We start from the raw sequence: 17,637 nt of genomic DNA on the forward strand, positions 1-17,637 counted from the left end.
TGGCCACGTTATAAGAAAAACTCGTAAATCGATATTACATTGAAAGGCTAGAATTAGCATTACCGTGGAACTATGGACAATTTGTTTGTTTGCAACATCTCTGATGCAATGACGCCAAATGCTTATGTAGAAATGTCAAAAAAACACACTTTATAGTATCATAAAAATGTGTTACTTATTTTGACAGGCGCAAAACAATACTATTCCTCTTTAATATAATATAAAGCATTTTTTTATAAAATATGATAAGATAGAGTATCTTATATATAAAGAAGTCAGCGTTCACAGTTAAATAAATGTAGATAATGTATATTAAAAAAATAGGCAACAACATTGCAACGCATTGTTGATTCCACCGACACAAGTAATCTTTACCAGTAACGCCGTCAAAAAATATCTATTTAATAAATTATTATAATTAAATAGATTATGCTTTAAATTATAAACATTATTACCTTTTATGAACTGTTTATGCGTTTTTTTCACGTACTTATTATTATTTATCAACGGAATACTTTATACTTTATTTATTCATAAAAATAATACATCTCAAACCAAATATATATTATACACAATGGAGCATAGCTCTGTGTGTGTATAAGGGTATCTAATTACTTTATATATCTATTTTTTACAATATAACAAATTTTAATAACCTATATACTACATATAATTTTTTCACAAAATGTATCACTTTGATAATTATAATATAATAGAACTATCAATAAATATGTTAATGTATTAAATAAAATATTATTAACAATCAACCAATTGTTTAATTTATTTTTTATTTTTTTATAAGGAGCAATTTTTAGTTCATTTGGTAATATATTAAAAATCTTTGGCACTGTATATAAAAGGCTTCTTTGACATTTTGTAAGTCTTGCATTTGGTTAGTTTAGATGTATTTTTGTTTTTGAGATAAACCTAACTATAGACTTAATATAAATCTGGTTTACTGTTAACACTTCTGCATCTTTAAATAATTGAATTGAAGAGTACATCTTATTTTTATTATGAATGATCTTTAGTAAGTATTTTTGAGTAATAATCAATGGCTCTAACACATATTGACAAGAAGCCCCCCATGCCAAGATGCATTAGTTAAGTATAGACTTAACAGTAGCAGAATACACAATTTTTAGAGTTTTTAACTTCATAAACTTGCGCAACTGATAAAACTTGTAAATTAATTTCCTAATTTTGTTTAATGTATACTGAACATGTGCCTGCCGCAAAAAGCTAGCTCTGGGATTGGTGGCTCGCCCAAACGGAGGCCACGCGCCCCCAAAGCGAAAGCTGGTGATCTGTTACCTTGCAATTAGCAGCGGAGAAAACATAGCATTTTTTTTTTTTAACTCTTCGTTCTCAAGGGACCTTACGCGTTCTTTAAATTTTGTGTGTTTCATTTTTATAAACTCCTCTATGGTCTCGATGCGGCAGTCCTCTCTTATGTCAATATTTCTTGCGTATATAGGTGAATCTGTGGTTATTCTTAAGGTCTTATTTTGAAAACGTTCTAATTTGATGAGGTTTGTTTTTGTGATTTTGGTTAGCACGCATGAGCCATAGAGGAGTTTAAGTCTGATGATTTGCTTGTACACAAGAAGTTTATTTTCAATCAACATCTTGCTCTTTCGACCCAGAAAGGAGTAAAGTTTCTGTACCAGGCCATTGCATTGATTAAGCTGCCTTTTTATGTGAAAGCTAAAATTATTTTTATTATCAAAGAAAACCCCTAGGTAGCGGATCTCGCTCTTCCAGGGGACTTCCGTGCCCAATACCACCAGATTTGGAATTTCGCGATCTTATTTTTTGTGATTAGTATTGCCTCCGTCTTGTCTTCATTGATCTTTATCTTCCATTTTTTTGCCCATAGGCAGAGTTTATCTATGTGGCTTCGTATGTAAGCATTTAACTGGTCCAAGTATTTGCAACTGACGAAAACGCAGGTGTCATCGGCGAATAATGCCAATTGTGAATAATGTTCATTTTTCGGTATATCCGCCTAGTAAATGTTGAAGAGTTTTGGAGAGAGCGGGGAGCCCTGGGGCACTCCCGCTCTCACTTCCCTAGATGGTAGAGTTTTGTTTCCAATTTTGGTTGTAAAAGCCCTTCCTCTTAAAAAACTTTGAGTTAATTTCACCATACCGGCGGACAAACCGAATTTTATCATTTTGTGTATCAATCCGCCATGATCCACCCGATCGAAAGCTTTCTCGATGTCGAGTGTGATCATGGCGGTTGAATATCTTGCATTAAATGAATAAACTAAAGGTAAACTACCCCCGCTATCTTCTCCGGGAGTTAATGAGATTAGGTGCAAAGAGTGCCATGCACGTCGTCCAGTTTGGTAGGAAGATTTCTGCTAGGATTAGTGAACACAAGGCCCAATATAATAAATTTAAAAATACCGATATCACAGTGACCAGAACGGCTTTTGCTAATCACCTCCTTGACTCCAAACAAAATTTTCCCGACAGCCAAAATATAATAAAATACTTCATCAGTGAAATAAAAGTAAAAAACTAGACTTGCTGGAGACAATGGAAATTAGTAAAGCTTTTAAAAGCCCAGATCTGTCCTGTATTAATGACAGGTTTGAATTTGATGGCCACCTAGTTTTTAATAACCTTAAATAATTTTATACTTTCAAATGATTGTTAGATTTCTGGAATGTATAAGGTGATTTGATTGTTTAGTTAAATTCTTTGTACATAAAGAGTGCCACGTTATTGCAAGCTTTGTTTGTTTATATATTAGGTGTTTTGTGTAAGTTTTTGTTGAATCCTTTCTTCGGGTTACATCATCTTAATTATTATAGGTCTGATGATGCTCTAGTAGGGCAAAACATGTAACCTTTGTCGTTTTATTAAATGTTTCTGTGATACTGTTGATTTTGTGTTTTTGTCTTTTATAAAAACGTATGACCAGCATCTTTGGGAAAATGGATGAATTTTTCCGTGTTAAAAAACTGCTTGTTAGGAGACCATTAGTTAGAACACTCTATAAAGTTTCAGACCCATCTGAAATGAAAAGTTTTCAAAGTTTTGGGCAACGTTTTTTCACCGGAAAAAAAATTTGCTTCTTGCGGGTAAAATCAATTCTCACTTTAAAAGTTATTCGAGATTGTTACTATGATTTACTAATAGTCCTATTCCATCCATTTGTTCTAGAAAATGCGGCCGTATATTTTGCGCCGATTGCTCCGAACACGCCACCCCTTTACCCTCCGAGCAACTGTACAATCCGGTACGCGTGTGCACCGGCTGCTACACCGAACTGAAACGTCCTGCGCCATTCGGCATGGAATCGAGTTGCTCCCAACCGATTCCGGAACGATGCAGACGGGGCGACGGACAACAAACGAGCACCTCCAGGATTCACACTCAGATTTCCGCTTCGAGTAATTAATAATTAAGAGGGTACGTCGTCCACGGTTGATTCAGTTGTGATACAGAGAAATCGGTCTATAGGTAGAAATAAATACGACTGATTGTATCTTTTTTTTTTTTTGTTTTGTTTACGGTTGCCTGGTTGATTTTAAGAGATGACGATAATTAGGGGGACCGTTTGTTGTAATAAACTCTAGTTTGAGAGTAGAAAAATGCATTCATTATCACAAAAGACCGATTTCTTATTGCAAAATTAAGATAAAAACTGCAATGTTTGCCTTTTAAAGGTGTCAGAGGCAAAATGTGTCAATCAACATTAACGAACAAATATATCTTTTGAGTATTTTATTATCTTAGTTTTGCACATAATTTATGAAGTATTTTAGTGCACATGACAGGCTGTGACGTACCATATGTTACACCATTTGTATGTAAAGTTAGATTTTATAAAATGGATTCGTAGCTTTGTGCTTTTCTATCATGTGGACTGAAACGTTTCCCAAACGAGATCGGGGTACAAATGGTTTGATTCACCCATTATCCAGCTAGCAAAATAATTTTTACTTGTGGAAACATTGCATAGGTTTATTTTTTCTTGATAATTAAAGGAGTGATTTAATCTAACACCATATTCCAGTCCTTAGGGCATTTTAAGGAAATTTTATAATATCAGCTGATAAATGATTATTTCATTTTAGAAAAAAATGGTTTTTTGGCACAGTAATTAAACAAAATGCAATATTTATATATTTTATTTTTATTTATATATTATATTTACCTTTTGATTCAATGCATAATTTTTAAGTACATCTCAATTAAAGAGCATTGCAATATTTTTTAAGATTATTTTAAACCCTTTTCAAGAGATGTTATATAATACCCAGTATACTTCTTTGATTTAGGTTTAGTAGTCTTTGAGAATTTTCATTCCTAAAAAACTTCAATACTTCAGATTTTTTTTCAATTACTCTGAACCTTTAATTTAAAATATTTCTTTCATATAGCATCACATGTCTTACATTACTTTTTTTTATAAAAAAAAAGCCTTGGTATTTAAAAGAAGCACTTGAGTTACTAAATTCATCATAAAGCGCAGTGAAACCTCTATAATTCGAATTCCAAGGGACTGCTAATTTGCTTCGACTTATAGAAATTTCGAGTTAAAAATTAGTTTCGTCTCAATAAAAACAAAACTAATGACCTGAAGAAAGATTTATAAAAAAGAAATACAAAAACTTATTTTAAGATCAAATTAAACAACTTAAAAACAAAAAAAAAATGCCTTTGAATATAAAACGTTCTGTAGCATTGGTTTTTTCACATGTTCATCATTTGTAGGAATACAGCCATCTGCTGCAAGTCCTGTTACAAGAAGAATAACTTTCGTATTTTTTTATCTAAACTATCTACACCTCTCTTGGTCATATAGTAATCGGAAATATTTTCGGGCTTTCCGGTATCTGGATCATCTTTAGGCGAAGTCATGGTCATATAAATAACACACTCTTAAATCGATGCTTTAAAAATGATAAAACACAAATTCTTCATAATTTCTTTTTATATTTGGGTTATATTTAGTTAGTAAACTAAAACTAGAACAATATTTCTACATTATAAAAAAATATTTTAAAATTAAAAAAAAAATGCTGGTAACAACTGGTAATGCAACTAAATATCACATTTCAATTAAAAATATATTTACCAAAAAAAAATTATATAATATAGGAAAACCTTTATTTTTTATTACAGCCCCTAGTCTGGTTGGTAATGATATCATCAATTTTTCGCAATATCTTGCTGGAATTTAAAACCATGCTTTCCTGAATCCATGCCTAAGTTTGTCCAGATTTGATGGGTTCAGATCATTAATTTGATTTTTACATGTTCCCACAGATTTTCTATAGGGTTTAGATCGGGGCTTTGTGAAGGCCATTCTAAAACATCTACCATATTAATTCTGTTAATCACTTTTTTATTAGCCTTGCAGAGTATTTGGGGTCATTATCCTGCATACATTTTCACGCGATAAACGGAATAAACTCCTCAGTATAGGGTTCCATTACATTTTGCAGGATGTCCTTGTAAACATATTGTGCCATGTATTCTACAAGGTGTCCAAAGAGGGTATCAGCAATGTGATGTTTGCATAAACCAAATACACCATATTTCTATGATCATTTATTTATAGCAAATTAATGTACAGTCAATGGAAATTTATGAACCAAAAACAATTTTATCTAAATGGTGTCCGTTGCGCTGTATGCACTCTTCAAATCGAGAACGAAGATTATTGATAACCCGTCCACACATTTCCCTTGATATTATTTGCTCCTGGATATTTTGCTTTAATTGATTTGTATCAGCTCGATTATTCTCGTAGACCTTACTTTTGAGGTAACCCCATAAGAAATAATCAAGTGGCGACAGATCCGGGCTCCTAGGAGGCCAGTTAATATTGCCTCTTCTTGAAATGACTTTATTGGGGAATAATTGTTGAACAGCTTCAATTGCTCGATTTGACGTATGGCATGTCGCACCATCCTGCCGAAACCAGGTTTCTAAGTTAAAACCTTGAAACCGTCGGAGAGATAGTGCAAGAAAATCTTGTAACATTGCACAATACCGCTCGGTATTAACGGTAAGTGCCCGTCCATTTTGATCTTCAAAAAAATACGGTCCAATTATGCCATCAGCAGACATAGCAGCCCATACGACCACTTTGGGGCTATGCAGTGGACGTTCGTGTTTTCTGCGAGGTTTAACGTCAGACCAGTACCTGCAATTTTGCTTATTTACGTGGCCATTTACGTGAAAATTAGCCTCATCACTGAATAAAATGTTATTGAAATCGACGAATCGTTCCGTCATTTCATTGACAAATTCTAACCGTGTATTGTAATCCCTCGGTTTTAATTCCTGCACTAACTGTATCTTATATGCATGCAGATGCAAGTCTTTGGTCAAAATGTTATGTAAAGATGATCTTTTGAGAGATAAGGTTGGATTCTCTCTGACTGATTGACGTACTCGTTCGATGTTTTCTGCACTTCTTACGATTCGTGGGCGGCCTAGATTATGAATTTTCACTGTGGATCCAGTAGCTTCAAACATTCTGATCCATTTCCTAATAACATCAGGGGTAGGTGATAATTGAATATCATGAAATTGGTAATGAGCGCGATATATACGGCGTGCTGTCACGGTTGAATGATTGTTTTGGTAAAATAAGCACGTACACAAAAAGCGCGTTGCTCTCAGGTAAACGGCTCCATTGCAACTGAAATTCCTTGAACCCGTTTAAATTTTGACTCCCACCGTAAGTGGCGGCGTTGCCACGTCTGAGATTAAATGCACAAATAAAGTGCTGATACCCTATTTGGACACCTTGTATAAATAAGCCCACCCTCGCCATGACATGGCACCCCAGATCATGATTGACCCTCCAGCGTGCTTAACGGTTTGGATTGTGTAAAGTGGATCGAATGGACGGTTTGGGGGACGCCTCACATGGCATTTTCCGAGTCTGTTTATTTTAGTTTCGTCACCTTATAGAACGCTTTTCCAAAAATTCACATTTTTATTTAGGTGCTGACGAGTAAACGTTAATCTTTTTTGATATTTCTTTTGGAAACAAGCGGTTTTTTTTCTCGCAGTGCAGCCCCTAAGGTTTACTTCGCACAACCTTCTTCTTATGGTTCTTGCCAGTAAATTAATGCCATAAAATGCCTTCGTATTTGGCTAGAACTTAAAAATGGATTGAACTTACTTATTCGTTGAATTATTTTGTTCATATATCCAGACGTTTTTCGAGGACGAGGAGCGCAGTTTTTATTTTCTAGGCTTTGTATGCTTCTGTAGAGCTTCAGGGTGTTATACACCATTTTTCTGTAGCAAACTAAATATTTAGCAATGGCAGATATAGATAAACCATTATTTTTTAGTTTAACTATGAGTTCCCGATTTTTTCGGCCACAATGTTTCTTTCTACCCTCTTAAAAAAAGGCAGTTTAGTGAATATTTTAATACTCTAAATAAAGCACAAACTACTTACTTGGAGTGACAATTATTTGAATAAAATTTAAATAGTGTGTTATTTATGTGTCCACCGAAAAAGAATCTAACTTGCAATAAATTTTTATATGTAAGAAATATCAGAAAATATTTGCTGCATTTTTTTACTTATAAAGAGATAAAAAGACAAATATTTTGATATTACTCATTTTTTGTTTTATTCTTGAAAATAATATTATATACAAGGTGTGCTATTTATATGACCATGACTGTATATACAGTATCGGACAAAAATAGAGCGACGATACAGTTTTTTTCTTTTATTAAAAAAGCAAAAACGCAAGAAGAATTAAAACTCAATAAAACAAATACACTCATTAATAAACATATATTTATTACATAACATACCAAAATTCCGTATAAACAAGATCATAAAAAGAAAAAGAAAAGTTAAATATTTCTATACGACAAAAATTAAGCGACGCTTACAATAAAAAAAAAGAAAACATTATCAGATTGCGTCCTTAATATTTAGTCCACAAGCCTTTATTTGCGATTACCTGGCGGCACCTTTGAGGCATGGAAGAAATTAAATTATCAATTATATCTTGATCAATATTTTTCCATATATTTTTAATTTCTTCAAAAATGTACTCTTTGTTTTTATAGGTTTTACTTCTAAGTTGCCTATCCACAATTTCCCACAGGTTTTCGATCGTGTTAAGATCGGGCGATTGGGCTGGCCATTTAAGAATGGCTATTTTATTTTCATTAAACCATTCTTTTATACATTTTGCTGTATGTTTTGGATCATTGTCGTGTTAAAAAACAAAAAGTAGTGGCATATTCCATTCCGGATAAGGTAGCATGACATTTTCAAGGATATATTTATACTTAAACCTATCCATAATGCCCTCAATTTGGTAAATTGATCCCATTTCATAGCCAGAGAAACAACCCCACACTAACACGTTGCCACCTCTATGTTTTACAGTACCTTGGACATACTTTGGGTCAAGTCTTTTACCTGCAATACGACGAACATATTGAACACCATCACTTTTATACAAATTAAACTTTGACCCATCACTAAAAAGTACTTTTTTCCATTGCTCTGGTGTCCAGTGAGCATGTTGTTCTGCAAACAGAAGACGTGCTTTAATATTCTTCTTACTAAGAAGCGGTTTTTTGGCAGGTTTGCATGCTTTTAAGCCTGCTTCAACTAGTCTGCGCTGTATCGTTCGAGAGGAAACATTAGAGCCCCCAGCTTCAGCCAGAATTTGCTTTGCTGACAGAAAAGGATTTGCCTGGGAGATCCTTTTAATTTTTCTATCCAGTTTCTTTGAAGTTTTTCTCGGTCTACCCGTCTGTTTTCGTTTAACTACTTTTCCTCTATTTCGATAGTTCTGAATGGTCCTCGACACAACAGATTTTGAAACCCTTAGTTCTTGTTTTATTACGTATTGTCGTGTTCCCATCTTATACGATGCAATAATTCTTTCTTTAAGATCAATAGAAAAACTTTTACCACGAGGCATTTTTAAACAAAATATAGATTTGATACCGACCAAAACCGATGTTTATCTACTAATGGTATGAACAATATCGATCAAGTCGCTTTATTTTTGTCCATGAAAAAATGCATAAAAACATACAAGAATTTACTAATCTTTTGCTATTCATCACAAGAGGCAAAGAATGTTTAAATACGATTAACAAAGGTATGTACTGATACTACAAAATTGTTCCTAATTATACGAGGTACAGTCACAAAGTTTTTTAGGAATATTATAGCGTCGCTTAATTTTTGTCCGATACTGTAAGTCCTAATATTATCTATATTTAAGTATTCTTTTATGAATTCTTTAACTTAGTACATAATACCTACTATTTTAAATCGTAATCTCTTACAGTAGAAAGAAGAAGAATTTTTTCATTAATAAGTCGTGACTTACGACATCAAAGGCTTTACGCAGGTCAATGAAAACAGCAACAGTTATATTTCCCAAATCCAGGTTGTTTGCAATTAGATTAATTAATGTTTGTGCTTAAAGTGCTACTATTTTGAATTGTTCCTTTGAATCCATATAACTTACTACCATTTTTTTTCTGGCAAAAAAGAAACAGGGATCATCAGCTTGTTCTTTTTCAATATAACCAAAACTGTTATTTTCCTTAGTTAGTAAGTTCTAAAATGCTGAACCAATTATCTGCTGTCACGTTTCTGTGGGTTTTACTAACCTCACAACAGACTGAGTAGAAACCTGCAGTTTTTTCGCCTGCTGATAATTCATGACTATCCGAACGTTTTCCGCAGTAAATCTATGCATTATACAAATAATTATTTCTGTTTCTGTGAGACACATCCAAGTTCGAATTATAGGAAAACGTCATAACTGAAAAACCAACATTTGTCAGTATAACGGTTTAAAGGTTAATTTTGTTTGTATTAATTTCGCATTCGAAACAAACTAAGAACTTTTGTGTTTTAAAGTTTCAAAGTACTATTAGAGATCTAGTTCTAAATTGACAAACTTGTGGGTTTCTTCTCCAAATAAAAATGTATTGTTATTTTTTTTCTTTTTAACTTTTGCGTTTTATTAAAAGAAATATTTAAACTTTTGTAATAATGAGTCACTAAAATAAATTTGAAATAAAACGATACAAACAGTAAATAACAGGCACTTGCACTTATAAGCCATTGTAAAAAACTGCATGCCATGAGAAAATTCCTGCGTCATTTATGAAATCTTGAAAATCGCTTACGTTCACTAATTTTTATTTTAGACTTGTATGCAGGTTCAAGGGTCAGTGATATATTCAATTTCCTATGTACCTTTTATTAAATGGTATGAATCTTCTTCTCTAAATCTGACTTTTGTTGAGGAAACATTAAGTAATCAAATTCCAGGCAGTTAGAGAAGGAAACAATATATTTCTATTCTAAACTGCCTGGAATTAATAAGATAATTTTTTTCTTCCAAGCATTTGGAGAAGGAGATTCACCTTTTCAATTAACATCCGCTCACTGATCCAAATTTCCTTCTCTAAACATTCGTCTTAAAACCCTTAAGTCTGAGTCTTGAGGAAAAATACAGTAATCAAATTCCAGGCAGTTGGAGAAGGAGACGTCTTTTTTCCAAATTTGTGTCCTTTTATCCATGTTTTATCAGGAGATTTAATATATTTTGATCCTGAACTGAGTGAAATTAATAAAATAATTTTTCTCTTCCAGGATCGATTTTATTTATTAATTTATTTATTTCTGTTCGGGAACACAAACAGGCAATTGCCTAATTATTTAATTACATTTAAACTGAAATACACTCTATTAGCAGACATCCTGTTTATTGGTGAATTTGCATTAGTATGATGCGCAGGAATCACAAAACCTGGAGTATTTCTTAAAATTCTTTGTGGAATAGCTTATTGGTAATAAATGCATACAATCGATATTTGCATAAACTATTTTGTATACACATTAAATCCCTATTAAATCGAATAATGATTCGACGATGTTCTAAGCAAAGCAATTTAAATTAATTGCGTAGAGTTGCAAAATTATCATATCGCATATAAGAAGAAGGCAAAGACCAGCCGATTACCAACATGGTAAATAATCAAGCATGGTAAATTGTAATTAAATTTATTGTTTTTAAATTGTTTGTTTTGTCTGGTAATAAATCCGAACATTCTTAAGGCATTATTAGTAATGAATTCAACATGTTCATCAAGCAGCACACCTAGATCTTTGATCACTCTTTCAATTTTTATTATAATCTCAGTTTTGTAGATAGCGTAAGAATTGTAAAAAAAAATTGTCTTTGTCATGTTGGGTGAATTATTATCTTATTAGTTACTAAGTCAATAATTTTTATTATTATAGAAATTTTTTTAAGGCTAGACTAGAACTTCGAATTATAGAGATTCGAGTTAAAGAAATTCGACTTATAGAGTGTTAAATATGTGAACATTAAAATGGCACGTAAACGAATCACGAAATGTAGATAATGTCGACTTACAAAGGTTCGATTTATAGAGGTTACACGGTATTTAAAACGGAAATGCAAATACTTTAATATTAAAGTGTAAGCTTAGTTATTTGTCCTTGACAAGTCTTATAATAACTTCTTTTCAAAATCCTAATTTCAAAAAACTTAGGATTTCAATTTCATTGTTCAGAAATCAATATTTCAGAATTCAATATTTCAAATTTTAATCTGCACTTATAATTTGAATAAAAAAATACAATGAAGTATTATATCTATTTATGAAAATGGGCAAAACAGTATTTCAATAGAAAGTGAACCCATATGATCTAACAACTTGTGTGAACGAAATCATATTTTATAAAATTACGTTGCTAGCTGGGTTAGAAGAGTAGTGATGTATGGGATGCAAACGTCTCTCCAAAAATTACCGGCTATAGGGATTTCGATGTAAAATGGTTCGATTACAAAAAAAAATTAAACAAATTATGGTTAGTGTTACTTTTGCAATGGTTGTATTATTGTAACCAAGAGGGAGAAATTTACCTCACCGAGAAATTTAATTTATTCTGGCATAAATAGTGTCTGTTAGTGCTCTCTTTATTGCGTTATATATGTGATATTTTTTCATTCAGTTTTATTACTAAGAAAACCATTTTGATTGGTACATGTTTACAGGAGGATTTTTCGATTTATTTTAAGGTAAAGTGTTCATATAAATATGGATTTTCAATGGCTTCGTTTACGACATGCAGGAAGTAAAAGAAAAAGAATAATAATAATAACGTCGTTTATTATAAAGCAATAAGATAAAGTACAAATCAATACATAAAAGGCAAACATTTACAAAGTATTTTTCCATGTTACTTAAGAAACAACAAAACGTGTATGTATAGTGGGTTCGAAACTAAAACAAGCAGTACAAGTACAAATACAATAAAACTATAGTGATAGAGATTCTATCTAGTGATAGTCGAGTTAGATTTACAAATAATTCTAACCTAAACATAATTTTACAATTGTGAAAAGAGGCGAAGTCCAGATGTAGAAAAGCTATACAAATAGGTTTATCTACCCTGCTCTACTTAACGTTAGTTATCCATAGTATTTTAATTTAAGAGAAAAATCTTACAAAACAAATAAATATATTATCAATAGTATCAATAGGGCATATAAGTAGTTGTACAATTTAATGAAATGGAACAAAGAACAGACTAATTTTAAAATAGCAAATAGAGAGGGGACAGATTTAAAAAGTTTGAAGAAAAAAAAATGGAAATTTTAAAAGTTTTATTACCGTGAAACGGGGTTAAATTGATTATTTCGTTTGTAAATTTGCTTGTAACTCTTTTGATAACTGCGTATCGATATTAAAATTAATGATAAATAATTGTGTATGGATGCCGTAAAAGGATTTTGCAATCGTATTTGCTCTAAATTTAAGTTTGTTTAAAAAAATGCCAAAATATAGTGTGATCAATTTCATACCAAAAGGGGGGTGACTTTGATCAGTGCCATATAATTGTATTCTTCTTGCAATGCCTTAAAATGCATTATGAACAATTTAACCCCCGCGTTTAAAAGTTACAGATAATTCTAGGTTTTGGGGTGAAATTGATCAGTCATAAAATTCCACTAAAAATAGTTTTTCTTCCATCGACAGATTTTAGTCCCAGAACTTCGAATTCGTTTTCATTGAAATTTTGAACTGTAGCTATGTAACGATAGGTAACACTTTTTCGTATGCCCCCCAACACTTTAACCAATAAAAATGTCCCAATTTTGATCTCACTTTGACTCACTTCCAAATATTCAATGTCTTCGTTTTCCTGCAACTGGATAAATAGATCGTCGGCGTTCATGTCATCGTCGGAATTATCATTTGTTATAGGCTCTTCAACGTTGCTGTCTGAACTGTTGGAATCATTTTGGGCTGTCACACATTTTCCTGGCTGAACATCAAGTTTTGTTCTCTTCTTATTTCGTCTTGTTGGAGCATTTGAAAATCTCTGTTGTTGTAAGTAATTTACCAACACGTTCTGCGCTTGGTCTTGATTAAAATCTTCTCTAGGCAGCTTGTCTAATACTCGGTTTGGATTTAAAGGGACTATGTCACTTGCTTCAAAAGAAGAAATAAGATTTCGTTTAACCGCATGAGGTATTTTATCTTTGGATAGTTTACTATCCATTGTCACCAAGATTTTTTGCAACAAATGTGGGAAATCCTTTTTGTCAATTGATGAATGTGTCGGATACGTATTTTTCCATTCTAGCAAGACTTCTCTCCAGGCCATTTTAAATGGCCTGAAAAACCCTACGTCCAACGGCTGACATAAATGTGTCGCGTTCTTTGGCAGGCATACAAATCCAATGTTATGTTCTTCACACAGTCTAATAACTTCTTCTGTGAAATGTGAGGCTATTAAGTTATCGCCTATTAGAATTTTTCGCTTTTGCTGTCTTTTGGCATGTGGAAGAAACGCAGACTTAAACCAGTCATTAAAAGTTTTGGCGTCCATCCACCCATGTGACGTTCGGTTGTATCGTGATCCAGCTGCACAGCATCTATCTATGCAACAGGGTTCTAATTTTTTCTAAACTTGTTCAGTCCACTGCGCCCAAATTTTTTCTGCTCGATAAATTACATATGGTGGCAAAAGAACTGCTGCTGCAGAACCACACATCATCATAAAATTGCACACTCGTTCAGGTTATTTTACTCCACGGGAATATATTAGTTTTTTGCGCCCAGGGTCGTCAAGCAAATTAGTTTCATCATAATTATATACGTTGCACGACGGAATACCATTTAAAGCTGTTTTAAGGTTTTCAAAATATTCAGTTAATGTTTGCCTGGAAACATCAGCACGAGCCCTTTTAATATTAGCTGCAAGCTTTTGAGTTATTACATTGTTATATCTTTTTAACAGCGAAAATACCCAATCGGTACCGGGTAAATTGTCCTTAAATTTTGCCACTGAACGACCTTGCGTATCTAGCAGGTTTTTTGCCATATGCCTTAAATCTGTTAAATTAAGAGGAAACCCCCATTCGCCACAAATAGCAACACATTTAAGAATTCGAAAAACTCATCCATTATCCCAAAGATGCTGGTCATACACTTTTATAAAAGGTAAAAAACACGAAATCTACAGCATCACAAATACATTTAATAAAATAACGAAGGTTACATGTTTCGCTCGACTAGAGCATCATCAGACCATAACATACACAAAACACCTAATATTTTCTTAAATATTAATATTAATTTCTTAAAAATTAAATATTATTTCCTTAATATTTTCTTAAATATTAGGTGTTTTGTGTATGTTATGGTCTGATGATGCTCTAGTCGAGCGAAACATGTAACCTTCGTTATATTATTAAATGTATTTGTGATGCTGTAGATTTCGTGTTTTTTACCTTTTATAAAAACATTTAAGAATTGATTGCTCTTCATTGGAGCTAAAAACGGTTTGCCCGCCGTTACTTTTAACATGACGCCCATGGTATCTATTATTTAAGGTCCCGTAAGAAATCTTAAACCATTTTGCTGCTTTGCGTAAACTCCACCCTTCATTTATGACCTTTTCTAACGCTTTTTCTATGGACTCTTGACCGTAGTCTTTGTACCTTCGTGCCCCAACTTTTCTCTTATAAACTCTCGGCATTATGGCAATATTCTAAAACAAAAAATTTTATTATTACTAGTAGTACTATACCCTTAAAATTATATAAGCTTTACAATCTGCTGATCAATTTCACTCCATTCAGTTGATCAATTTGACCCCATCCAATAAATCTTAAAATTTGACAAAATCCGGCAACGCGGCAAACTTCATTTTGAGGTTATAAAAATACAAGATATTCAGGATACTAAATATATCACGCACAATTTGCATGTATTTTTAAATAGCAGTCAAATTTTGGAAGGTTATATTTTTGTCTAAATATTACTTACATGTTTGAGAGCCGCAAACTCCAAAAAAAAAACGTTTAACTGACAAAAAACATGCATATGGATCACTAGCTACACCATTACTGAATACGATTTTTTACCGAACGGAAAATTCGGCACTTAATGTGCGCGGGAAATTTAAATGTAAAATATTTTGATATGGTGATCAAAGTCGCCCCGCGAAATCAAATTCACCCCATTTCACGGTATAAGCATAATTTTTTGATTTAAAGTCTCCTGCTGGAAATACTAATTAAAGATTTTATGTTTAAAGATTCGTGGCTCCAAAATCTTGAAACAGTCGGGAATAGAATTGTAAAGCTTTGAATGTCTGATAAATATGAAAAACTCTTCCAAAAAACCTAAAAAATATAAAAATAACTTAAATGCCTGGGATTAAATCATAAATGACTGTAATTACACGAACATTTATTTCAGATGTTTGAAAACCTGGAAAATAGGATCAATTACCTGATATGTCTGAAAGGTAGAAAAAATTGTTGTTAAGGCCTGAAAGACACTAAAAATGATCGTAAAAGCCTGGAATAAAAATAAATTGAAGGATAACACCTAATAATTAATATATTGTAGGTACTGACTTCAAATGTCCGGAATAAAACTTAAAATTACTTCAAATCCTTGGAACGTAATAACAAATTAATAAGATAGGAAAATTGTAAATAAATTACGTCAAAGTCGTCTCAAACGCTAAAACAAAATCCTTTAAATATTTTGAATAACGTTGAAAATTAATTCAAATTGCTGGACAAATTTAAAGTCTGGAAGAAAATTATTTTAAAAACTTGAAAGAGCCTTAAAGGGCTAAAGAGTCTGCAAGAAGGTAGACAAAAATAGTCCAAATGCCTAGAGCACATAAATTTACATAAATTACTTTGGAAGACTGAAAAATAAGAAAAATGTGGGCAAAACCCTGGAAATCGTGAAAAAAACCTTAAATCATTTTAATACAATCAGAAATGACCTTAATTAAGTACTTGGTACAAAAGCAAAATCATCTGAAAGGTAACAAAAAAATTATTGTTAAGATCTGGATGACATTAAAAATTATCGCAAAAGCCTGGATTAAAAATAACAGTCCTATGGTTGGAACCTTTGGTCTGACACTCAAATGGCAAAACCGTTTTACCACTAACCAAAACTATTTATTTTATTCTCGACACGTGTTTCGCTGACGAAGTTAGCATCTTCGGGATTAAATTCAGACTAAAATTAGATATGCTGAAAACCACCTGCAGACCCGAACAAAGAATCCAAAATACTAAATTCACATTTTCCCGAATATTATTTAAAATATTTGGTCAAAATAATGAAAACTTTTTCCGATATTTATATGAACTTTATCTGAATACCACCCTGTACATTAAAAATTAAAACTTTCCCGCCAAAATCCTAAAAACCAATTTTTTTCTCTTGATTATATCAGTATAACTCTCACATTGTGTATACTAGTGTATCTTTTATTATTAGTGTTTAAGTTACATGTTTTCGGATGATTTATCCGATAAAACACTTTGTTAATAAGTTGTAGATAATAATAATTTAAAAAAAACTATATTATATAGACTGAACGTCCGCATGAAAAGCACCCAGAAATTTTATCCTATTGAGGAATTGTCTTATTTTTAAAACAATATAATTGTAAATTAAAAATATATTAATAAGTAATCTCAGAGGAGAGTTTAATAATGCCTTGAATTGTATAAAAGCCTCTACATTAATTATATATATTGTTTACACATATTCGGCGTATAAGTAAAAAATTTGACTTTATTTGGTAGGCCCCGATATATTTGTAAATACTAATCAGTGTATACTCTTACACAGTACGATTTTATTAGGCATTTATTTTATGCTTTATATCCGAATGTACAACCATACTAATACAAAATACATAATTTTGTCTTTTTTTTTCTTTAATATGGAGTTTTTTTTCTTATAAGCGACGATTGATAAAATGAGCCAAATATACGAATATCGTATATTCCGAGCCTATTACAATAATTTAATCATCAGCCACCATGTCCTTGGCCTTTGTCAAAAAAAAAACAATTTGCCTTTAAAATTTTCGTTAATGAACGTTGCCAGACGAATATCGAGCAGCTCGTCCTGTGCCATCAATCGTTGTAGGATACGAAATCATGCAAATAACGGTCGGTATTACAGCACAGGTCAGTTGTTAGAGACTTTATGATTGAATTTATAGTCTTCTTGTGATTTGACTGATTTCTAAAAAAAATTCGCCTCTAAGAGGTTGGGTATCTAG

General features: G+C 32.3%; 1 protein-coding gene across 3 annotated transcripts in view; it reads left to right on the forward strand.

Annotated features, from left to right (window-relative positions):
• The window catches only part of LOC126746878 (myotubularin-related protein 4), a 56,155-nt gene extending 38,864 nt beyond the window's left edge, over positions 1 to 17,291 (forward strand). For all 3 annotated transcript variants that reach the window (XM_050455287.1, XM_050455292.1, XM_050455279.1), the window contains exon 15: positions 3,177 to 17,291. In XM_050455287.1, coding sequence (XP_050311244.1) covers positions 3,177 to 3,414 — 238 coding nt within the window. In that variant the 3' untranslated portion in view covers positions 3,415 to 17,291. The remainder of the gene's footprint in view (positions 1 to 3,176) is intronic.
• Positions 17,292 to 17,637: the final 346 nt, after the last annotated feature.

This window comes from Anthonomus grandis, chromosome 2 (assembly GCF_022605725.1).
Source record: "Anthonomus grandis grandis chromosome 2, icAntGran1.3, whole genome shotgun sequence".
Taxonomy (NCBI): Eukaryota; Metazoa; Arthropoda; class Insecta; order Coleoptera; family Curculionidae; genus Anthonomus; species Anthonomus grandis.